General features: G+C 47.5%; 1 protein-coding gene across 1 annotated transcript in view; it reads right to left on the bottom strand.

Annotated features, from left to right (window-relative positions):
• Positions 1–6,894: 6,894 nt before the first annotated feature.
• The window catches only part of TMED10 (transmembrane p24 trafficking protein 10), a 90,689-nt gene continuing 71,251 nt past the window's right edge, over positions 6,895–26,332 (bottom strand). Inside the window, exons 4-5 of the mRNA XM_085626727.1 lie at positions 10,196–10,322; positions 6,895–8,754 (exon numbers count right to left, since the gene is read on the bottom strand). Coding sequence (XP_085482853.1) covers positions 8,633–8,754; positions 10,196–10,322 — 249 coding nt within the window. The 3' untranslated portion in view covers positions 6,895–8,632. The remainder of the gene's footprint in view (positions 8,755–10,195; positions 10,323–26,332) is intronic.

The raw sequence follows: 26,332 nt of genomic DNA, 5'->3' as shown, positions 1-26,332 counted from the left end.
CGGAACAGATTGCTGGACCTCCAACAAATTTCGGGAACGCTCCCCCAAAAAGCTTTCGGCACCATGGCCCGACAATCGGGGCACGCATCAGGGTCATGGGCGTGCCAAAAGCAGAAGAGACATCCTGAGGGTCAGATACCGGCATGTTCTGACGGCAGGCCCTACAGGACTTAAACCCGGGCATCCCTATTGCACCAGGAGTCAAGTACACGACAAAACAAGCTGTCAGAAACCAAGTTAAAACTTAACTAGGGGTACTGCTCTCGCTCGGATCTGCGCTGCTGCACAGAAAAAGAAAGAACTGACGTCAGCGCGTGCGGGCGCGTCCAAGTAGCTTCGACGTCATCTCGGCGGCTCCGATGCCAGCGACGTACGCAGAGCCGTACGACGACGCCTACCGTCTGAAGCCTGGGGATATTCTAAGGTAAGGAATCTATCACTAACGTGTCTTTCAGATAACTAGGATATATGAAAGTTAAAGTATTGCAATAGATTTATCAACTGGGGGAGGCGGGGGAGCGCTGAATGAGGCGGGGGAGCGCTGAATGAATCCAAAGTGGAGGAATGTTGATGGGAGGACACTTGTGCTAGCCAGATCCCCACCAAACAGAAGCCTCTCGAGTTAATTTGCCATCTGCTTGATAGTAGCACAGAGGGAGGCATGGTAGACATGAATGAGCAACTTAGTGGCAAGTGGCACACCAGATGGAAGCCACACCACGGTAGAAACAATGGACAGCAGAACAGTTGCATATGAAATCACATTGAGGTCCGTATAAACAACGATTTCTAACTAGTAAGGGTGAGGCAGGGTAATCTAATAAGACGAGATGTTAATCATGCTAAGACCATCACCACTCTATGTCAATTTGAACATTGAGAAATGCAAGGGTCGCGCCCCCCCCCCAAAGAGAAAGCTTGTTAGGACAGCACTGATTTTCCTGAAAAATAAAGGGACACAGAACATTTCTGAAGGGTGATGAGCTGCTGAAAAGAGATACCATTTTAGAAACGGGCACTCGACACATAAGGACCAAAGGAAGGGATTAATGATCAATTCTCTCTGGAGAGAGGAGGGAAACAGCTGAAATGTTAACTTCTACAGCCTGAAAGTAGCTTCTTCCCATTACACTGGTCTTATGCCCAGAATAACTACACTTGGATGAGCTTTATAAAGGAACACCGTCATCTCCTTAAATCAATAAGGCTCTCCCATATATTATCAAAACTAGGCATGACCACTAAATATGCAGTGGGGTATACCACCCCACATTCCCTCCAACCCCAGTCCGCCTTCGAGGGAACATTTTATGAAGATTCACTATGCTGCACCACTAAGCTACATTTGTGTATGTTCCTACAACGAAATTCCCACCCCAGGCTCGAGAATTCTCTCCCTAGACTCTGGTTATAAACCACGAGCAATTTGTACAGGCTGGAGATCCACCCTTCTGTCCCCCTATATTTCATCAGGGTCTTTTCGGAAGGTGCTAGCTCCCATATGCCGGATGCCACTCAGCATGGTTGCATTTCCAAACGATGAATCTGCTGAAAATTGTATTTTCCAGTTAGCCCATACTCTCTTTCACAATCTTCGAAGGATATAACTTTCAGTGTGGGGCGTTTCAGAAATAACCTGGTGTTCCCTTCGCTTACAGTTCTGAAAAGCAGGACCATCGCATACTGGAGCAAACTTCATATATTACTGAATGAGGGTATGGGAATAAATAGTACTTTATGTTCTGCTAGCTAAAACTGACGGGCGACTCCAGCAGATGCATTGCTGATGGGAAATTGAAGCCTAACTGGAATGGTTAACATTCTAGCTCGAAGCAATTAATGCAACACTTGGAGCTGGCCATTTAGCATCAATTTAAAAGCTCGGCCTACACTGCCACCTATGCATCAAGTACAAAACTTTCCCTGCCCCAGTCTACAGCATTCATGTAGGAAAATAGGATGACTTAAATCTGTAGGCCTCAGTGATTGCCAAATGTAAAACTGGTGAATTCCAGGATTTTACTCAACTAATAACGTCCTAACCGTATTCAACCTCTGGACGAACGTGGATTTACCTGGGAATCCAGCCCAGAAAACGATGAGATCAGAACTGGAAGCTCTGCAGTATAATGAAGAAATGTTCCATGAAAGAATGAAAGGTACTAAAACGTAGCTATAGTGCCTACATGTACATATAGAGAAGGGCTGTGCCATATAGCAGGGGGACATGGTAGCGCAGGCCAGGCTCAGTCCTTGTGGTAAACAGATCTCACCTACGGATAATCCCGCTCCGCTTGTTACACACTTTCTGATGTCGCCCTCTGCCGTCGTCGAGAATTTTGTGACCACAGCCCCCCCCCCCCCCCCTCAACCATAAGCAGATGTCCTTGGGTGTCTTTCAGTCTACTACGACCTTTTATTATTCCCACCCCCAACCTGGTGTTCCATCATTGCACTACTCCATGGTCTAGTCGCAAATGGCCTCCTTTTCTGCTCAGATAATTCATCCAGTGATCCGACAGTCCCGTTTGGTCTCCACCCATTCAACCTCATTTCAGTTCCCTTTAGTCCTGCCTTGACATTCTTGCGCTTTCCTGAACCACACTGGGGTACCCCGCGTGGCTGCTCAATCTCCTGGATAATTCTGGTGATTTATCTCCCCCCTCCCCCCCCAAAAGAAGCTTCATTCTATTCCCCCTTGCTCCCATTTCCTTCACTCTTTGGCTGCCCTGTTGCTCGTCAAATCCTCTTAGTCTTGCCCCCTCTAACCTCGACTGAAGACTCCCGACTCGGCACCTCAGTCTTGAGGGATCCGTGTGACCTACATCAAGGCGAGGGTCTCTCTAGAGCTCAGCTGAAACTCTGCCTACATCAAATGACGAAGCATTTAAGATCCACACCAGTGAGACACTAGCTAAGGACTGGACCACCATGGGATAACCAAAGACCTACCGCTATTAAATATATATATTAAAAAAAAACTTTAACATGTCAACCGTAATTAATTCCAAGATTGCTAGATTACTAATTTTGTGATTTGACTGCCCCAATGCTTACTGTATGTTTTCTCGTACTAGGCAATGCAGCTAGTTACAGACATACGATACATTTAATAATGACCACAAGAGCTCCCTGAACTTCCTTCTGTTCCTACATCAACATTAAAAACACCGCTGCAAGCCATTTAGTTGGTCGGTCACCCCAAAAGCACATCCATAAAGTCGCATTCCTACCGCGCCATCACAACATAAACCCTAACACCAATATGCACACAACACTGCTCAAAGCCACATACTTGGCCAAGTGTTTGCCTCCTCAAGAACACTCCCTTACGCTCTACTCAATCTATATATCAGCCTCCAAGACAAGGTGAACTCTATGAAGCCATATACGTTACCTAAAAAATATTTAACAAAAAAACCTTTTAATCTTGGTTAATTGTGTACTTCCACCTTTTAAGATTACCTCTGCCATATTGTGTAATATCAACTTCTCAACATCTTAAATTCCATGATATTTTAAAAAGGGCACCACAGCAGAATACTTCACTTTTTTTATATGGCATTCATGTGCTCCTTCCATCTCTTTTAATGAGGACTGCTTCGTAGTCACTGAAGAATATAAATCAGATGATTTAATGCTTGAAGTAAACTCAACCATTTGCTTGAAGTAATCTCAACCACCGGTAAGCACTCGAACTGCAAACAGTCCAATATTTTGTACACTATTCCACCTCAGTTTGGACCCAGCTTATCAGTTTTTTCACTCTGCTCAAATGTGTACAGTCCAAATCAAATTGCCAGGCCAGGGCTGGACAGTTTCCAGGGTCAAGACTGATTTGCATACCGATGGGTCGATGGACTGGGATGCAGCCTCGAGTGATTGCCATTGGCTGAGATTAACTTAAGTATTAAATCTATCACTTTGTTTTTGATTCCCCAATTGTGAAGGGCATGCTCAAACGAAGGTCCCATGCTTACTGTACCACTAAAACCAAGCTATACCCGGCTGATGAGCCCTAATAAGGGCAAAACCAATCCTGGGTTGATTGTGTTCCATCTTAGGGAGGACCTGGTCTGGCAGTTCTGGATGAACGGTTTCCATTGGAGCAGGGTCAAGACTGATATGCATACTGCTGGGTCCAAAATGGGTTGACATGGTGAGCAAAAAATTAGATTGGGATGCAGCCCGACCCATTGGCAATGGCTTGAGATTCATTCAGGCATTCCCTCCATCACTTTGTTTTTGTTGCTTAGTACTCAGACATTTGATCATGTAAAAACAGTACTTGGATTTAAAGTTAATTAACTCTAAAATGTCTGGTGTCTTTGTGGTGGTTAAAGCGAGTAGCAATATATGCAGTGTGCTTACAATCACCAGTACAACATTTATAAAACTATGTTGTCAATTGTGTTTACATTTTAAATACTGGTTTCATTTTACTAGTCACTGATTGCATTTTGTGATAAACCTTGCCATGCAACACAGCTAGGTTGAAGAAATAGAAGTGCGCATGTCTGTTTGGCTAGCCTAAAAAGGCCGGCAAAACTGCCAAGCATACTTAAGTGGCCACCACTCCTCCCCGTCATGGCCCGGCCCCACACTCACGTGTCAGCCAGAGCCCATCACATAAAAATAAGATATTGTTTTAATATCATTTTATTTTTCTGACTAACTGACCGAGCAGTGGGGTGACGGGTGACACTCCATCACGGAGGAGCTGCACCTGATAACATGATCAGAAGGCACCCATCACCATTGTATGCAAACTGAAGACATAATTCTGTATTCCAATGAAAGGTTTCATAATTCTGAAAGTGCAAACTATAAAGGCAAAAAAAGTTTGTTTTTGAAGCGACACTGAAGTTGGGTGGGAAGATGTTTTTCTTGCGGTGGGAGGAGTTGTAAGCACTTTGCCATCTCAAGGAGCTTTCTCTCCAAAGGCACAGCCATGTCCAAGAAGGCCTTATGAATAGAGGCGCCCACCTCGTCACAAAAATCGTCTGTGACTGGTAAGTCACAGACTACTTTTGTACCTACATAACCGCACTGATATGGTGGGCATAACATAATAAAGTGGATCACCGACTAAACCTATAGCCCAGAAAATACGCACACAAAACACAACTATATAGCAAATGAATGTAGAATGTGAAACCATTAAAAACTAGGATCAAGCAGGCTGCAGTTAGGCCCATATCAGCAGGATGAAACACCTCAGCTACACTAGATGTGGATCCGACAGCAGTATCGGACTAAAGTCCACCAAACAGGGCAGAGTGCTGAAGAGTATGTTGAGGTCGGATTTGGAAGACCAGGCCCACCAACCAGAAGATCAGGCCCACCAACCAGAAGTGACATCAAGATAAAGACATGTCCTAATCTAGGAATGGGAAATTTTTCTTAGGAACCAAACAGCCCCTAAGAGGAAACAACTGAGTTGGTCATCACAGCCCTCTGATGTGGAAGAAGCTCCCTTCAGGTCATCAAAAGCAAGAAGTCACAAACTGAAACAGGCACATAGGTAAGCACAAGCTCAGAACTCCTACATAAGGTTGCATGGAACCTCTCGGAAGGGACAGTTATGGCAGCCTGACCTCTTCGGGACACTGCCCTAAAACCACTGCAAAACAACTGGTTTCGAACGAACTGAAATGGAGAGCAACAGCGGATCCCTATCAAAGGGATCTGGGTGAAAAAAGGAATGATGTCAGCATGCAACAGATGACCCATATATAGCTCTGTTGCATCATATTTGTAGAGGCATCAGTGTCAGATTAGAGCTGCAGCACTACCTGCCAGCATAGTAGAGCTATTTCAACTTTGCTAGATCCAGTTTGTCACCATCAAGTGAGTACTCTGTAGACCAAAATAACCATCACAATGTGCTGATTTAAATCCCTATGCAGGTAGGCTCTTGTTGCACCTCACTAAATGACAAGGCTCCCACAAGCTTAAAATGTGAAATGACCAAGATTGGAGCGCCCGTTTACACAACGCAGTATGGGAAGCAGCAAAAGGAGTGCTTGATAGAACTAAATACCATACTACTAAGGATGTTGCAACGATTACCTAGGAGGACTGGGGCAATGCGAAATGGTACCGATCTCTAAATGAGAAAAATGTCCAGTGAATTGAAAGTTTACATGTCATGCACAGATTCTTTTCAACCACCCCTACCCTCTCATTTACTCTGGTGTACCAATGCAATTTGTGTGTGAGCATGTCCCGGATTCCTTCCATCTTGTACATTTTGGCTTTTGCCAGTTGAATTATTCCACCCGCTTAGTGCTTGTATTGATCAGACTAATCTCAAGCACAGGCAAGCCTCATGAACACTTGTCTACCAATATTCTACAATTTCTCTCAAATGCATCTATGTGGGTTATCGCCACTCTCCGGTTTACGGGATATACCTACCTAGTGACTATAATTACAAGAGGTGATGTTCTCCAATAAACAAGCCCGAGAAAACAATCATAATTTGTCCAAACCTATTACAACACAATTCAGGGTAGTCATGCAGAATTCTGGATTCTGTGCAACCTCAGATCAAATTCAAGACCTGTTGCCAATCCTTTGTAGACACACAATACGACGAAAGGTTGCCAGCTATTGTGGATCCATCACAGACAGCACAGGCTGAGAATGATCTGTGGAACATCTCTAATTAGCTCCTACCATGTAAACTACCATGGTCCAGACCTAACAATAGCTCACATAGACCTCTACTGATCAAGTGTCTTCGGTACTTTGATGTATAATTGCATAACTGTACCATTGCATATTTGCTACTCAATTTCCTACCAAAAGAGAAACATCTAGCATAGACTGAGAACATGAGGAAATGAAATGTCAGGGTCAAAGAAAAACCAGTGACTGTTGGAAAAAAGCTTACATTTTCCCCTAAAGTTTTATTTTAGAACATATCTGAAAAACATCTATCAAATTCAATACATACAGGCAACAGTTATCCAAAGGAAGGAGGCAATATGTGGGGAATAAGACTTAAGTGGCATAACTGAATAGCTACACCATGTCTCGTCAATGCAATAGAGCTCAAACAGTTTAGGTTCCACTGCATTAGCAGTCACGTGAATGGAAAATATTAGGAGCACAGCCCAAGCAACAACAAAAAGGTAATACTAGCGACAATGAGTGAGGCAACAGAGTAATCTGTGAAACACCTCAAGGGCACTCCGAACTCTGCCATCATTTACAAATTAGGGTGTTCGACAGGTTCAGGATTCAGAAGACACACGGGTATGTGTGGAGAATGTGTGGAAAGAAAAGTGGTTGTCCCGTTTTGGAGGATGGTTGGAGGCTGTCTCTGGATGGGTGGGAGGCTAGCTGTGGCATGAGGAGTGGGATAAGAACAAGGGAATATTGCCAAATCAACAAGTCCGTTTGTTCACATAGATAAGGACTGCTTTGGTACGAATGAAATGTGCAAACAAGCTCCAAGCTGCAGATTGGAGCAAATACCATGTTTGTTCACTAGACCAGTCACTGCCTAGGGTACAAGGAGTCTTGTATTGATGTTTGGGAGGAATCAGAGGGGATCTCAAACTTCGCAGAAGAAATGAGTTTAGAAAAAGTGCAGATTACAAACAGTGACAATTGCAGGCAAGGCAAACCCTCAACCAGATGTGGAATGGCAGAACGAACAGTCTCTTGCATCGCTGCAGTTCAGATTGTCAGCTCTAACAAAGATTAAAGAAGGAAACAGCCCCACAAACAATGGCATCGAGTTCATCCCACTGAATTAAAGAAAGTTTTACATGTAAAGCAAAAACTAATTTAAGTAATTTGGTTGAAAACCGTATAAAATGGGTTTTGACGGTGGTCACTTTTTTGTTTTACTGGATTAAGCTAGTTACCAACGTTCAGTGAATCATGCCCGCCGGAGACACGCACAGTGCTAACATTAACATTGATGAAACATGGTCATTATCCCCACCAGGCCAGTGACCTGCAAGCATGATGGCACTTTGGCCATGTAGTCCTAAAAAAGCTTCTACTATTCCCCATGTAGACAGCATTGGCACCTCGCTCATTCCTGGACTTTTAGAGCATGGCAAGCAGAACTGCATTAAGAGGCTAGAAATAGCCAACCCCACCATACCCCATCTCTAGTAGTCACACAAGGCAGCATTTCAATAAATTTTCACCCCATGAACTCCAATCCAAAAAATATTAGCCAAGTTCAGCAGCACTAGGAGAGCCACATCCAAGGAAAGAAGAGTTTGTGCAGAGTCAACTTAGGAAAGAACAGCCTCGGTGAGTAGACACTGGGGGGGGGGGGGGGGAGGGGGGGGGGGGAGAACAGGGGGAGGGAGCCAAGAACTGAAGAAACCTCACCTTTTCCCGAATTTAATGTTACATAAAACCCTTGCCTGCACCCAAAAGACCTTGTCCCCAATATCTGCCACCAGCCACAATGTAGTAAAAGGCTTCAGAGCCGCTAGAATCTCTCTTCCATGGCAGTTTATTTACTGGACCGGACACAGAAGAGGAGCTGGGAGTCCATAAAAAGGCTCTGGGCAGTGGCAAGTCTCTTCCTCGGACTCTCCATGGGATCAGGCGAGAGGAGGAAGGGGAGCCTCCCCGCCTCTGATGTGCACAGGTCCATTCACTCGATCAGTTTCTTCGCTTTAAAGAAGCGCCGCAGGTAAAACACCTGCCAGGTGGCCAGTCCAATAAGACAGCACATGGAGAAGACGCTGAAGTACAGGACACGGACGTTCGTGGACTCTGTGGGAGGAAGGAGATGGCAGTCAGAATCATGTACCAAGACAGTCACAGGGCACAGAGGGCGGGAACAACTTTTTTTTTTGAGAGCATGACTAATCGCAATAACCAACATTTAACCACTAACCGTGGGTTCCGGGAGTAGCGTGCTACTCACCGTAAAACACTTCAACACCTTGTGAGGGATTGTTATATAAATGCAATTACAAAAACAGTTCCTATACACTTCATTAAAAAGAGGGGGAAAAAACGTTCCTGAACGGTTAATCCTGGCCTAGACCTACGGGGGGGGGGGGCAGAAGAGTGTTGAGCGGAGAGGAAAGAGCTACATTAATACTGTACAGTAACAGCAGCATGGAGCCACCCTTCTCATTCCCCGTGCACAGGGGTGCTTTCCCTTCTTGGAAAGAAAAGAGCACGTTAAATTGGTTATTTGCATGGCTGGTAAACATCATATGGTTCCTATTAAAACGGAGGCCACTGCACCAAATCAACAGACCCCTTGGTTGTTAGAAACTGGCCTTTGAGAGCGCCAGTCAAGCTTAACCTACTACGTTTTGAAAAGCTTTTAAATGGTGTCTGTAGGAAGGGTCAGTGCGTTAATAAACCTATTGTAGAGATGTGTGTAACCCGTATGAGGTTCCAATCCCATTAAGACAGATCCCTACCAGCAATGCACTGACCAGGATTCTGTGACATGTGAAATATGAGAATTTTAAATGTTAACGATCCAGGTTTTAAAAATTAACTAAAAACCAACACAGGAAAATATGTCGTTGCACCAAATATTGTATATGCAGGAACCTAAAGATGAAAGGACCACAATGTAATTACAGTTTATTTTGCTCTTTTTACCACATATTTGACCTCGACCCAGACGCCACTGCACTCTGTCACAGTTCCTATGCTTTTTGTATAGCCTTGGATAACGGAGTGCTTAACAGTACACTCAACAGCATCGCTGCGCAATTCTCCATTTACAGGAACCATTGTGGAAATTCTAAAGCACCTTCCCAGAGGCAGCCGGCAGGGGGAGCCCAAGGATACTCCATGAGCTTCACCAGCGGTACCTGCTCTACTGGTCCATACAGAGTTCACCGCTTAAACAGTATTATAGCTGTTCAGGAAAGTTACGAATACATGGACTGAGCAATCCTGATTACACCAGATGTGCGCTCATAAAAGGAAAGTCACCAACACGTGGAGCATGCGTGGGGAGAGCAGTGGAATAGTAAGGGCGCAGGGGACCCCAACAGAAAGAAAGGAGGGAGGGAGGGAATTGTCCCACATCACCTGGTTTAGTAGTAAAAACAAGTACTAGACCCATAGGTCCCAGCCCCTCTGCGCCTGGGGAGAGCTCTTCATTCACCACCGGCACCAGCTCTCCTCCCCCCTGATATTAAGAACGCAGCGGCACACCCCACCCTCGGCCACATTCCCTCACCGTTGGTGTCCCTCATCTCTTCCTCCCTCTTCTTCATGTAGGCGAAGTCATTGACTATGGACTCGGACAGGTCCTCCAGGCGCCGCAGCTCCACCTCCAGGGGCTTCAACTTCTCCACCTTAGCGATCTGCAAAGAAGAGAGGCATCCATGAGACCACAGCATCGCTGTGCCGCCTGCCTGCACATCTCACAGGCGGGCACCCCGCATGTACCCCATGGGCACGTCGCAGGCACATCGCCCAACAGGGCTCCAGGCAGAACAGCTCTATGCTGGGCAACGGGTTACAGAGGTAGGTATCCTGACTGGATGACATCTTGCGAACACTGACACCGCTGATCTAGGAACTGGCCACCCTGTCTGCATATCTCATCTCTGGGCCTCTTGCATGTATAGTTCACGGCAGGACACTACCATCTGTCCCCTCAGTGGGTACCCTGCCTGCAGATCATGGCGCCAGAACAGTCTCCAGATGCATGTGCTGGTTACCCTGCCTGCCAATGCCCTCGCTGGGCACCTCATGCGGACATCTCCCAGCAGGGCATTCTGAACCTAGAACAACCAGCTTGGAACCCTGAGGAGTATGATGCTTCGCCCCACAGTGGTAAGAAGCTAGGGTTTTCTCCCATTCACTATCCATTTATATCTCCCTCTTTAGGAGACCACAATGTGCTCCTGCTGCCACCGCCACCTCCAATCAGCAAGTTACCGCCACTTGACTTATCCTTCACAATGGACTTCAGACCCAGATTCGCAATTATTTTAAACACAAGGAAGCCAGGGGACGCAGAGCACCAATCATGGGGCTTTCAACCTCTCCTCACCCACTAACAGTCCACCTACAAACGTGCCAGACTCCCTCCTGGACACCAGATATCCACTGGGACAGGCCATTGATGCTCACATGGATTTCACACCAAGGAGGCCACACACACACAGGGGTAGTGAGGAGGAGGACGGGTGGTGCTCCACTGGTCTTTGGCCAAACCTTCGCTTGTCTAACAAGCATTTGCAATGCAATAGGTCTCGCATTTACGAGGGTTTCAGCAATTGGCATTGTAAATGACAATGCATTTTATTTAGGTTTTGGTTTTTAAAACAGATAAAAGGCATTGTCATTTACAACGCCAACAGCTTAAACTCTCGCAAATGCTAGACCTATTGCATTGTAAATGCTTGCTATTTTAAAGCTGTAGGTACATAGAAGCAACTAGTAAAATCGATTTGGGGTTTGACCAGAGGATGAGCCAGCTGATTGCGTGGACATTTTACTGCAGAACTTTCAATCAACAAGCTAAAAAGACCATCCAACATTGAGAAGTAAAAAAACTTTTTTTTCATGGAGTGGTGCATTTCTAACACTCACTAATAGGCAATGTAGAATGTAGATGTGCTTGATGTATGTGGACGGTTTTGAAATATATCGTGAAATTATTTATTGAATGACTCCATTAACCAGAAGAGTCAGCGCAGCTTTTCACGTATGGGGAGGAGAAAAATAATCTGATCTAATTAAATAACTGTACTCATTCATTAAAACTTCGCTTGCAAAGAGACAAGTCCATTTGTGGGTTGGGATGCAAGGCGGCAAGGTGTTTCATTTAATTTTAACGCTCACTGCTGCAACGTGCAGTGGTCTGCAAGTAAAATACATAACAGAGCATGGCTTTTCTTTCAAGCTCTTTTCGACTTTCATTTATATCCCTTCATGCCTCCTCAAATACAAACATGCTAAACTATGCTGTTACCATATTTCTGTTTGGAAACTGCCTGAGAAAAGAAGAAATTAAGTTGCCCGGTGGTTTAAAATGTGCGTTTGTCAGACGTATTTACACACGGGCGTGATGTCAGAAAGTTAGTATTCATGGGTGTGCAGACCACAGTGTGTCGCCGAGTGTGAATTTATGCATATTTAATCTGGGGGACGCCTTTCTTTTAGGGATATCTAGTCATTCATTTCCAGCAGAGTAGTGACTTCAGAACAAGACTATGTTTATCATCGGCAACTTCTTTGTTACTTTAAAAAAAATGGCTCAGATAGCATTTGTTTTCCCAAGTTAGCCTGGGGGCTTTACACTACACTTGCGTGGAACTGGATAAAGGAACTACCCTTAATTGATTCGAAAGGGAGTCTAAGCAACTCAAACACGTCATATGTTTGTGAGAAGCTACTGACTGTTCTATGTTATTATCTCCTTTTGTTTCAGTGAGGGGGGTCAAAGGTCGTTGCAAAGATGTTTTGGGTGGACTGAATAAAAATCTGTTTGAAATGTTCCTAGGAATAAGAAAAAGTTACAGGACTGCAGCGAGAACCCAGTCGTCTGCTCTGCAAATTACCTGCTATTGGATGAACGGATGAAATACGAGAGCTTAAATGACAAAATGGTTACAGCAGAACGGGAGGAGGGGTTAACATGGCAAGCAGCGACGGGTGGTGGTGTGCGTAGGACACCCAACGGGGAGATTAAACAAAGCACGACACGAGCTGTACTGAAGACACGCCCTAATGGTAAAACGCCATACAAATGGTTGCAATCTAATATTTACAAGTGCAGATTACATTAGGTTGCCATTGTGAAACAAGCAGGAAGTGGGATAAGGGAGGGGGTGGCAAATGGTGTGCAGTTTCGCGGCCGCTTTGATGTTCAGTGGCCGCGCAGCTTACTGACATCAAAGCGGCCGCGAAATGATCAGGCAGGCTGCCAAATGGTGCGCGCGCCCGGCGCACATGCACTGTAGTTGGCGGCCTGAAAGCACTCGTTGGCACTTCCAAATCCCCCGTTTACAAAAGCTCTCGCGAGAGCAGCGCTAAAGCGCTGGCTCAGGCGAGACTTAAAAAGGCCTAAATATGATCATGCAAGAACAATCCTAGAGAGATTTAAAACCTCTTCCCTCTTTCAGGGCAACAGTGTGAAACTAAACGAAAACTTTTGATGAATTCTTTTCGATAGCAATGGGGCTGAATAACGAACGATTTGGAACACCCAGGAAGAAATAAAAGAACATGCAACATAAAATTTTTAGCAGTCAGGACCACAAAAAAAACATAAAAATTCAGCACTTATACTTATGTTAAGAAATTATAACTCGTTGCCTAAAGTTACTTAACGGCACAAATGATGACATATCTGAAGAAACTATAACTGCTGAATTTCTATGGTTTTGTGAGGGGAAATTCCGAACCTAACTAGAACGCCCCTGTAACCTTTGTTTTTTTTTTGTGAATCTATTCTTTTTTTTAAGTAAGGTAATGTGTAATTACGGCACGTTAATTCAACCACCGCTCTGGCTACATGCAACCCTATGCTGCAAACAATCTTTGGCCGTGCACGGCAAGGGTTTGGTGTTTTGTAATTTTTTTTTATCATGCTTCAGATCCGCGGATTCCTCACAAAGTTTCACTGTGGGCCTTACTGCGGGCAAAGGTGGATCCACCCCCCCCCCCCCCCCCCCCCCCAAAAAAAATGTTGGGGCAATTTCTTGCCAATGAGGGGTTCCTCAAAGACCTCTGCATGTGTTTTATGGGATCAGGCTACCTGCATCCTTCCCGTTATGTGTTTTAACATTATTTTTCCCTCTTCCGGGCAAAGCAACTAAGAAAATGGCAGCTACAACTTTCCTTTCAGATTGCAGCGAGCCAAACAGAGCCTTGATTTGCACCTGGATCTGCGGATCCCCCGCGGGTAGAGCCGCGTCCCTAGATGTACAATTTCTTTTCCTTTAATTAGTCGGAAAGTACTCAACAGATTTACATCAGTTTACAAAAAGCACTCTTTCTGGACCAAGATCTAGCTTTCTGCCAAATTTTGTTTAATTCCGTTCAGCAGTTCGGGCTGTAGTCATGGTGACGAAACTGCAAAATCCCCATAGACATTGCACTGGGCAAAAGCCTTTTGGGACCCCCTCCTTTTTTTCTTAACCCCCACTTGACGAATCAGCCTGAAACTTTCCAGACAGCAACTGAACTAACTTGCGTACTAGTTTAGAACATTTTCAGTAAGATTCGTCAAACAGCGCCAAAGTTAATAGGAAAACAAAACGCGCTTCTATGGGAAAATTTGGTCCCAACCATAACTGCGATAGATAAGGAAATATTAGGGCTACCAATATAGTGCATACAGGTGCAGCATTACCAAAAATAAATATATAAAAACACAGTCCGTAGATCGCACACTGGATATACATATTTAATAAGCACAATAAGTAACAGAAGATTTAATATAAAAAGTTAGGGATAAGTGTCTGGCATTGGAAAAGTGTAGAAGCTTGGAGTAAAGGATTTTTCAGCTGAGGAAGTAGAGGTAAATTAGCAGAACAGGTTGTTTGCAATACTCCACTGTTCATGAATTACAGAGGGGGTTTGAGTGCATGGACTGCATATAAAGAAATATAAGTATTATATATAACAAGCGCACTCAACTCAGAGGTATCTGTGTTTTACACTGTAAACAAGGTGTCCAGCAAAATGCAAAGCGGACCGGAATTGACGATGGTGCTGGTGAGAAAGTGATTAGTAGATTCAAGTGTTTCTCAAGCAGCAAGTTCTAGAGGCGGGATCTGAAGCTTTGAAAGGTAGGTGCATTTTTAATGTGGAGAGGGAAAGTGTTCCATACTCTTGGAGCATTGCAGAAGGATCTGCTAAATATGGATTTTTTTTTCTTTCCTTGGAGATGTGGAACAGAATAGTCATCCCTTGCACCACAAAGAGCAGGAGCGTCCAGAAGAAAACAAGTTACTTACCTGTAACTACAGTTCTCCTTTGTGGCGAACAAATCTAGTGGCGGTGTCCCCCAAGCTCTGAATACTCTGAGCACGCTCTAACTCCCATTCGTGGCAATCTGATTGGGATCTGCTGAGCGTGTCCGCTAATGTATTGCAGAGACCTCGGACATGTTCTGCTCTGAGGGTTATGTTGTGGAGTGTGACCCATTCCCACAACTCCTGAGCCTCTGTGGACAGAGTTGCTGATCTTGTCCCTCCTTGCTTGTTCACGTAAAACATGCTGGTGGTATTGTCGGTCCGAACCAGAACCGAAGAACCTGCAATCCTTGGAAGGAAAGCTTGCAGAGATAGGAAAATTGCTCACAATTCCAGACTGTTGATGTGTTTGTTCTTGTACTCTGGAGACCACTTCCCCTGTATCTGTAAGTCTTGGAGATGACCTCCCCATCCTTCCATGGAAGCATCTGTAGTGAGGACAAAGTCTGGAATCTTTTGTATGAAAGTGAGCCCTTCTGCTAAGTTGGGTATGTGGGACCACCAACGTAGAGCGCTCTTTATGCCTGAAGTGACTCAGAGGATGTTGTCGAAAGAACCCATCGCCTGCTGCCACTGGAGGTGCAACTCCTCCTGCAAGGGTCGCATCCGGAGCCCTGCCAGAGTGACGAGGTGTATTGCAGAGGAGCACATCCCTAGGAGCGACGCGAACATCCGGACAAACTGACTTTCTTTTGGAAATCAGGATTGCTAACTTTTGAAGACGAACCTGCCGTTCGTGAGATAAGAATGCCTTGCAGCAGACAGTATCTAGCAGAGCTCCCAGAAAAGGAAGGATCTGCCTTGGGTGTAACTGAGATTTGCTCCTGTTGATCGTAAGCCCCAAAGAGTGGAACAGACGAAGAGATGTTGTCACGGCAGTCTTGACTGAGCTTTCCAAAGGACCTTTTATCAACCAGTCGTCTAAATACGGGAAGACTTGGATTCCTTGGGATCGTAACGCTGCTGCCACTGGAGCTAGACACTTAGTAAATATCCTTGGGGCAGATTTTAACCCAAACGGGAGCACTTTGAACTGGTAATGGGCGCCAGCCACTGTGAAGCGAAGATACTTGCGATGCTTCGGATGTATTGGGATGTGAAAGTAAGCGTCTTCCATATCTAAAGAAGCTAGAAAATATCCCTCGTTGAGGCAACTTAGAATTTCTGCCAGAGTGACCATGCGAAATCCCTGCTTCTTGAGGAATCTGTTCAGATTGCGAAGGTCTAAGATTGGACGCCACTCACCTGATTTCTTCTTGATGAGAAAAAAGCAGGAATAGAAACCTGTCCCCTTTTCAAGTGCAGGAACCTTCTCGATTGCGTTCTTGAGGGGCATTGTTAAAGCTTCTTTGAATAATAAGTGAAGACGAGGGGGTCCCTTGGGTGGTGTATTGGGTGGCTTGGTGACAAACTCCAAGGTATGACCGTTGAGAACCTGGTCCAGATCCCACTGGTCCGACGTAATTTCTTGCCACTTGCTCACAAAAGTTGAAATCTTCGCACCCACAAGGGGGGGGGGGGAGGGGGGAGTGGAAGGCGCCCTGCAGAAATCATTGCTTCCTTGTGGTGTCTCTTCCCTGATTCTGTAATCTTTTTTGTCCGCCTTGACGAGAGAAACCAAACGTGTTGGTTTGTCTGTAGGAAGATTGATAGGATTGTCGATACTGAGGCTGGTACCTATTCGGTTGGGTGTGATAACCCCCTCTGGATGAAAATCCACGGCCTCTTGCTCCTCTGAAGGTACCTCGCTTGTACTGCAAGGAGCCCAATGATCTTGCGGTATCAGTATCGGTCTTTATTGCTTGGAGTGCGTCATCTATATGCTTTCCAAACAATGATTCGCCATCATAGGCCATGTCCAATATTTTTGTCTGGACTTCTGGTCTGAACGTGGTGGCCTTAAGCCAGCCCTGGCGCCTGAGAACCGCTGCCCCAGCCAACTGGCGAAAATTAGTATTTACAATATCCAGAGCGCAGTCGATAGTCTCTGATGCTGCACGCTCACCCTCCAACAAAATCTTCCAAGCGTCTTGTCTGTTGTCCTCTGGGATGGGGGTCGATAAAGCTTGCCATTTCTGAACACATTTGGCGGTCATAACGCCCTATTATCGCTAGCGAGTTGGCTGCCCTGATGGATGCAGCTGCCATCGTTGAAAATTTTTTCCCAATTAAATCCAGGCGTCGTCCTTCCCTATCCGGTGGTGTAGTGACAGGTGCTGCCGGATTCTTAGATTTTTGTTGGGCTGCCTGAGAGAGAACAGAGTCTGGCCGAGGTTGGCCAATGAGACAGGAAGGACTGTTGGCAGGAGCACGGTATTTTTTGTCAATCCGTGGAAGCACCGCTGGCACGGAAAATGGGTTTTTCATAATTTTAACCCCTTCCTTCCAAATGTAGTCAATGATAGGGATAGCTCTTGTAACCTTTCTTGACTCCTCTTTAAAGTCATGAAGAAAACAGTCAGACTGCTCAATGGTAACCGGCAAGTGGAACCTGGTCGCAGCGCGCTGCATAAGGTTATGGAACCCCCCTATATCTTCTGGGGGCGAATCAGATGGTACAGGGGTGGGTGGTGAAGGCATAGGGATTATATAAGAATCCCAAGGGTCTGCTGGGTCTGGTAGCTCACCCTCTTCGAATTCCTCCTCCGAGGTTGAATCTTGACCTGGACGCGGGTCCTGTGGAGGATCAGGCATTTGAGGCGTTGGGGCTTGATCTTCAGGCAAAGGCAATGGGTCCGGCTGCGGCGCAGTCCGCGGAACCTGTGGAATGACTGGCTGCGGTGGAAAACGCTGCTTATAATCTTCAAGCATGGCTTGCAGGTCTTGAATTAAAGTCGGAGGCAGATGTGACATTTCGCTCTGACGAGGTTGTCTGTAGCAAGGTCTATGATGCGGAACGACTATGTCTTCCTGATAGTAATGTCCTTGATAATTGTCCTCCTCCTCATCAGTCTCATCTTGACATTTGATGTGCAGTTCAGAAGGATGGCGAGCAATCCCAAAGGGCCCTTCGTCCTAGTCATCCTCAATCATCATCCTCACCCTGCACATATGTTTCTAAGAGATGTGAGGGAGTAAGCGGTGATATGTCGCTACATTCCTATCTTTGAAAAGTCTTTAGCTGGAAACTCCTGGTGGAAATAGGAGTGGAATGAGCGGGCGCCAAAGCAAGTGTTGTAGTAGTTTTAATAGGTTTTTCTTGTCCATCGTCGACGAGGTCGTTGTCGACGGGGCTATCGTCGACGGGATAGTCGCAGTCGATGGGATAGTCGCCGGAGCCTTCGTTGACGGGCTCAACATCGACGGGGTCTTCGTCGACGGGATCGTCGTCGACAAGGTCTTCGTAGACGGGATCGTCGTCGACGCGTCTCTTTTCGATGGTATCGTCGATGCTGGCTTCGTCGACTAGGACTTCGTCGACACCTCGACGACGGGCTTTTTTGAGAGGATAGTAATCCTCGTTGACAGAATAGGAGAAGTAATGGCCGTCGTCGAGATGGTATCCGTCAATGAAGGAGCAGACGAGGTGACAGAAATCGTAGATGGAGAGAAAGCCAGAGATTTTGAAAGGCTTTTACTCACAGTTTGTGTCCTAGCCTTGACCGTAGAATCCTGAGGAGTGCGCTGATTCAGAGGAAATTGTGGGACTCCTCTGAACAGAACCAGAAATAGAATGGTGAGTTTTCTGGCGCTTCTTCCCCTCACTGGAAGAGCTGTCCTGTGATCTAGCTCTCTTGCTAGAAGTAGAGGCTCCGTCATCCTCCTCAGCCAAAGAGGATTTCAGCCACAAAAGCACTCACGCCTCCCTATCCCTAAGAGTTTTGGTAGGGAAGGTGCGGCAAATCTTGCAATCTCTTGCCTCATGTTTAGGGTAGAGGCAGTAGATGCAGTCCAAATGCTGGTCATCAACATGGACCCTCTTCTTGGCGCAGGTCCTGCAGGATTTAAACAAGGCCTTCTTGTCAGACAGGCTGTAGCAAGTTGAAAAACAGAGGCACTCAGGGAGACTCCCTTCCACACGACGTGCGGTGAAAATCGGAGGAGAACTGGCTCTGCTGAGAGGGTTCTAGAAGGGTGCTGGTGTCTGATTGGTTGTTACCAAATTCTTTGTTTCTTTTGCATAATGAGGTGGATAGGCTACTAAGATATAGGCTTTGGGCCTTTTCTTGGGCCTACTACTACTAACATTTTGGCACTGCTTTTTTATTTACCGGGGACTCCCGCCTCGGCAACGGTGAATGATTCAGGCATGTGAATCTATGAAAGATACCCCAATACTGGATAAACTAAAGTTTGAGAAAGATAGTTTGGAGGTTCAGGGCTTATAATGTGCACTGTAAAATTTATACTTTTATAGCGCACTACTCACCCGCAAGGGTCTCAAGGCGCTTGTACGAATACCGCTGTGGAACCCATCCTGGCTTTCCCTGTGAGGCGTCCACTCCTGGGCACCCCCAAGGTGGAGGCCAGACCTCCTTAGCGGTAGAAGTGCACAGGGTGCAGTTCATCCCAACTGGGAGCCATACAATACAGGCGAGTGTGAGATTAAGGTGCTCCCATTTTTTGTTTGTAGGGACCTTGGCTGTAGCATGTAGCATTGCACTGAGAGGGGTCAGTCTATTTTTGATAAGCCTGCGAAGACACAGGACAGAGAAGCACTACAAGAGAGGTTACTATAGCCTCCATTGCCAACTGCAGATCTTGAAAGGAGACCCTGTTTAGGCTTACCGAGTTTGTGGAGATGGAAGCTCACTTGATCATAACCTGGATGTGATTTATTTGATAAGAAACAATGAGGATATTCAAAGATTTAGCAGAGATAGCAAGTTTTGGGTGATACCCGTCAATTTTAGGAATTCAAGCCAGAAAAGGTAGATTGCTGGGTTAGGTTTCAGTATAAGGAGAAATTCAATTGTTAGCGTATAACATTTGAAGTACTGTTGCTTCATGAATTTGTAGATGCTCAGAAATTAATATTTTAATATGGAGACACTGCCCGAGAAGTCCAGTTTGAGACAGAACCTACACTTCTATAGTCTATATCAAATTGTAATGTGCTTTTTTTTTTTTTAAACTATCATAGTAAAACATTTTGATAAACTGCATGCCAAGTCAGCTTTCTAATGATTCTAACTACTGCACTCAGGGCAGAGTCCAAGAATTGAAGTATCTCTCCTAACAGTGTTTCACAAGACAGTACCGCACACTCCAGAAGAACTAAAAACACTGCATAAAGCATGGGGGAGGGATAAATGACACCGGCGTTTGAAATACAGAGCAGCTTTGCAAGTTTGATCCCAGTTAAACTAAGCAGCAGGATCAACCACCTCTTTAGAAACCCCGAGTAACTGGGCAAGGGGTAAAAAATGTATCTGATTCCACTACAGCGAGACAAAACCTACAAGCAGATGTAGGAGGAACAATAATCCACCCCGTTTTCTGAACAAAGACAATGGGAGACCTGAACAAAAGTGAGCTTTTCCTTTTTAGGCGGATCCATTTGAAATACAGATGGGGCACCCAGTGTAATTTGCAAGCTAGAAACTGGTGTAACGGGTCTTAACCAGTGTTCCCTGTAGGGCGTGCACATCCTTTCTTTCCCCAGCGCTCAGACACTAGTGCTATGCATGCACGTCACTGGCATGTAACCGACAGCTTCACGCGAGAGCGTGAAACCATTCTTCGGCCACACTGCAGAAGAGCAGGATGAGCAGCATGAGCAGCGACAGTTCAACACGAGACCCGTGGAGGGGTGCCTTGCACCGTGGAAGGGGACACCGTGCAATTGCAATAGTGCCAATATCGGCAACAGTTATCACAAAGCACATAAGTACATAAGTGCATAAATAAAAACACACGACACTGTAATGTAAGTGGAGAAATATTGCTGCAGGTTTATTAGCATAACCAATATGCAAACAAGGTGGGTTATCTTACGGGCGATCCCAGGGCAGGCCAGCCCTATGCCGCCTGCCCGTCTGATAAGCCTAGAGTCACCATGGCAACGCCAACTGGTGTATACCAAATATTGGGAGGGTCCACCCCTCCCATCCGTGGACCACCAGTCCACATGCTTCACACGCCCCCCCGTGATGGGTGGGCGGAGCATAAATGGCAGCCCCGGTTGCTCAGACCCACAACCGCCTTTCGGTTAACGGGGCGCCGTCGTTCTTCCAGGGGACCCGCTAAACATCCCTGGGTATCCTGGCTTAGCACCCCATGGTGCTGCTGCATGCTGTACCCCTTGGTAAGTGCAGACCCTGGATCGCCCTGTAACTCCTCCACAGCCTTGGGAGTGGCCACCGTCACTACCAGGGCCCCCCACCAAGGTACCACTACTATTTGCAACCCGCAGCTGCCAATGCTTCCCCAAGATCCAGAAAAAATAAATCCATGCCTAAAGTGGAGAGGTGACCCCATCCCCCTCCAGGCACCCTGTGGACTTGGCGTGCATAAGACCATGCCTGATGAAGCCAAGACCTCTTTGTACTGCGCAACTGCGCATGGCCCCAGGTAGGCCTTTTTACCTCCCAGGTCCAGCCAAAACCAGGTTACGCCCAACCGGACCGGCGGCCAGCATGCCCCATCAGGACAGGTGCCCCTATCCTTTCTAAAATCCCCCGTGGAGTTCTGACTGAAATGACCTTAAACCTATAACTAGACATTTGGTCCAAAGTAGCCTTTGCATGGCTGAAGAACAATCCCTTTGACAAGACACTCCTGCCTGACAGTGCCAATGCGGGAGGAGGTAAGAGTTCAAAAGCCCGCCTCACTTCCTCTTTCACTCAGTTGGAGTATGTCCCTCGCATTCCATCAGTCACCACCATTCTAAACTCCCCATGGCTTTATGACTGAATTAACCTGCCTAAGAATAGGCGATGGTGCAATGGTACCTTTGCCTGGCTGAAGAACAAAACCTATTCCAAGCCACTCCTACCAGGAGGTGCCAATGTGAGTGAGTTAAGAGATGACAAGGTTTATACCTCCTCTTTCCTCCGTTATCTGAGTCTAGCACTAGTCGGAGTATGCCATCACCTTCTGACATTCACTACCCTATGTGAAGCCTTGCCCTCCCAACTTTCGGCTAGCATACCAGGGAGCAGACAGGGCAGCGTGACCCGGGGGAACCAAAGCCTAAATACCCCTCTATGTTGAATACTGGGAAAGCCAATAGTTCTCCTGCTACTTTGTAGCCCAACTATGTTTCCCAGGAGTTTCCCCCAATCCTATGGACCAAGAGGCCCCTGTTGGAAGGCCACTTCCACCCTGCATAGCTGCCAGCCAGTGCTGGAGGGCGGGAGAAGTTGCCCGTTACTCACATCAATGGTACCTGTTTCGCCGAACTCAAGGACGGGCTACTAAGTGAGCTTGCCAGACTCCGCCCTTGAACCAGAGGTCAGACCCAAGCCCCTCTAAGTTCTGCTGCTTCACCTGCCCGTTAACACAAATAGCTGGAGCCACTGAACCACTTATCGCCGTGCTACATGTCATCTTGGACAGGTGCCCGGGCACCTGCCCAAGCATCGAAACGCAACCAGAACGTCGAGCCGTACCCCGAACGGTAACCCCCAACTGGCCTGGAAGCGAGACAGACAATACTACTGCCTCAACAAGGTATGTCCTTTGCCTATTCCATGTCTGGCTGTAAGAGTTAGACATTGCCAGTCCCAGTCCCGAGTGAAAAAGGGAGCTCTACAGCTGCTGGTGCTAATGATGGAACATGTGGCCTGATGAAGCAGACTGTAATTCCCTTGCTACTGTTGTGCACGAACCCACAACCATTGGCTCTCCATGGTACAATACCTCCATGCTAATCATGGTTTCCTAGGAGGATGTTGACAAGTCTATGTTCCAGAAGTCAAACCGTGTCCTGAACAGTGGCCCCAACTGGCCCTGACGCGAGACAAACCATGCCAAGGCACCTAGGTGATTTTAATAGCTGAGAGCCGGTCTAACAGCGTCAACAGGCATCCTAAGCTTACAATAGGAGCGTTGGAGTAAGGGTATCCAGTGCAAATAAAGACGACAGCCTCCCATCTGACCAACCGTGGCGGGAACCACTCATGTAAATTCTAGTACAAATGGTCCCTGTTAACCTGTCACTGCCTGATGTACGGGACCTCGGTGCATGGTCCCTTTGCATGGCGGCATGCCATTGAGACGAACATCCAATCCCCGATAAGTACTACTCCCTGCCTACGCTACAATCTTGCCTGGCATTCCTCCATGCCCAGATATACCATGCGATGATTGCTCTACTCCGTCACTTGACCCGACCATACTTCGAAGAACAAACACAGCGTGAAGAAGCGGCCTGTGACCTGCCCCAAACTCAACTGAATCATCCTATGAGCCGAATGATGTGCGAGCTCGCCGCCAACCTCTGTCAAAGCCTGCCAACCCCACCAGTATTTGGACCCCTATTCCTCCAAAATTAGGGGGGGGGGGGGGGGGGGGAGGGGCAGTCCTGTCTGGAGATGTGTGTAAAGGAGGACATGTGTCCTAGATTACCAGCAAATATCAGTACCACAAATACCTGGTGTGTTCAATACTAAGAACAGACTAACAACTCAATCATCATCTTAAAACCGTGTGAGACAAACCGGGAGATAAAAGGCCGGCAGTGTGACACTGAGAGACCCACCACGCGGCTGTGCCCCAAAAATCCACCATTCCGCATCAAACAGACCCGCTGGAAATACAACAAGAGCCTAACGCTCTACACCCGCGGATAACCCATGAAATAACCAATAACGAGTAAATAACAACGGACGTCCTTTCAACGTGTAACATGTGTCCCGAATGTACAATATACACGAAGGTGTGCAGGCGTGTAGGAATCAAAACCTAACATTGACTGTGCATGGAACTAGTATTCAAACTGCGACCTATAGAATATGCGTGGTGCTGTGCAGCACACCTTGGCCCATCTGATCCACTTCACAATATGAGGGAGCTGTGTCCTCCTAAACTGTAAACTGCCCAATCCAGCTGAATAGATGCCCACCTGAGATCGTTTTGCCTGCATCTCATTGAGCTAGAGTATCCGCTGAGTTCGCATATCCATTCGGGAAGAATGTTTCATAATTCACAACAAGGGGTGTGGAGTGGCTCTCTCCACGCCATTACAAGGACGTAATCTTTCTACCCATGACAACTACTTCAAGGTAGCCAACCAAAACACTACCCACTGTGCATTTCCAAGATTTTGTGGCAGCACCCACCTGTAATGCACGTCAGCACACCCCTCACTGAGAATGAAGCACCAAACAAAGGCAGCCGTGCAATACAAGCGAGGGAATATACGAAACGACGGGGCCTGTGGCACAGCTCCCACTTTCTGCCCTTGTGCCAGCTGCCAGTAACTAGTAAGGCCCCTCACTGGACTCTCACAACAAGGAAGGGGGGGGGGGGGGGGGGGGGGGGGGTAGGAGACAAACCAGGCAGCTCCCTGTTGCCTACAGCACCCAGGTTCCCAAGCACCGGAAAGCTGGCGGGGGCGGGGGCACACCCACCTCAGTGCCCGGCATCCTGGGGAGGCTGGTTGCGATGCCTTACCCTCAGCCGACCCTGAGCACCGGGCAGGTGCCGCCCAAAACATGTGTAAGACGGCAGCGCTTACCTCACCGTGCCGGTCTGCCCTAACGCTCAGACGCGATGTATCCATAAATGCAGCACAAAGCGTGTGCCGGGCTGATCGTAATTCAATTGCAGCATCCGAAGACAGCAAAACCCCCACTCCCTGCGACGTTTAGTGTGCTCCGCTCAAAAGGCACGGCCAGGTGTCTCCCTACTCAATGAACAATGCCCGACACACGTCGAACCGAAGGTGTCATAGCGATGCCAATATGACATTCGGCCTGTGAGAGTACGTGGTCTGCCCCAGAACCGAAGCTGTGTAAGCGACCCCGAGGCTCGAACCCTGATCTCCAGCACCGCGTCGGGATTAACATGGCGCGAGATCGACCCGATGGAGGTGAAGCCCATCGCAAAGCTCCGTCCTACATTACATACTGCGGGACGGTGAGAAAGTTAATTGCCCAGAATCCAGTAATGTGGACGCGCCCCCCCAAGCTCGAAACCTGCGCCTACCCGAATACCATATGAGGACGCAACCGCGATGCTTGAACCCTGTTTTGCAGCACCAAAGTGTGGCAATCACCATGACGCGCAGACGACCCTAAGGTGTTGGAGCGCCAGGCAGAGCACCCTTAAATATCGCACATTCCGGCGCGGAAATAAGATAATAGGCCTGAAGGTATAGGAGCGCAGGCAAAGCACCTAATTTACATTAAAAATCAGGTGCGAGGCGGTTCAGTTACTTGCCCACCCCTCAGGATGCGGACTCGCCCGCGAGGCTCGAACCCTGGTTTCCCGCACGATAGTGGGCAAACAAACTGTCGCGCAGGCGACCCGAAGGTAATGGAGCGCATGGCAGGGCACCATTGAGCATAGCGCAACCAGGCACAGCAGAATAACATAATGAACCAAATGAGTGTGTCGTTGGATTATGTTACGTGATATATATGACGCGAACACAACACGAAGGATTGGAGCGCTTTACATGGAACCTAGTATACATAATACGTTCAAGTGCGAGAAGGAATTGTCCGCTGGAGTCGCAGGATGTGGGCGCGACCTCGGGGCTTGAAATAAGCAGCTCTGGCCGCCGGACCATATCCTCTCCCACATGATCTAATAAGGGCGCGACCCCGAGGCGCCTGCCGCGGAGCACTGCGCTAGAGCCCTCCCAAAGAAAATACCCGTGTCGCCCATGCTGTCTCGTGGGGCCCGAGCCCCAGCAAGGATAGAAAGGAGGGACCCGTGAGGGCACCGTCAACTTGCCTGGCCCGAAGGGGGGGGGGGGGGGGGGAGGCTGTTCCCTCTAGAAAGTGTTTGCGCTATGAAATTTGCACCTACATTAGGGCTTCCGGTGAGCAATGAGTCGGGCGTGTAGCCCTGGGGCTCCGGCGGTGGCTCCCTTCCCTGTCTGAATAACCTGCCTACATGTGAGTTGAAGGAACTGCTCCCTGCAGTGATTCCCTCAGCGGAGGCTCGGACGCTCTACTACCTGCCTAAGTGATCGGAGGTAGCGTAGCACTGTGGCGAGACCCCCTGCCATTCTGCTGCCGTGGGCGGCCCTGAGGATCAGGCAGGCAGAACCACGCGTGGTCGGGGGTTGGCCCCGCCCCCCCAAGGCCCAGGTACGCGCTGAGGCTGACCCACCTCCTGCGCCTGCCATCTCCGGGACGTTCTCGGTGATCCCTGAGTGCCGCCGAGGGGGACGCATCAACGATCCTGGCCAACGCCGATTTAAACCACACCGCCTGCTGAGCTGACGCGCGCGAAGTGCTGCAATTTGCCGCCGACATGCAACGCGG

Source organism: Triturus cristatus, chromosome 9 (assembly GCF_964204655.1).
Source record: "Triturus cristatus chromosome 9, aTriCri1.1, whole genome shotgun sequence".
Classification (NCBI taxonomy): domain Eukaryota; kingdom Metazoa; phylum Chordata; class Amphibia; order Caudata; family Salamandridae; genus Triturus; species Triturus cristatus.
This window is presented reverse-complemented; position numbering and strand designations above follow the sequence as displayed.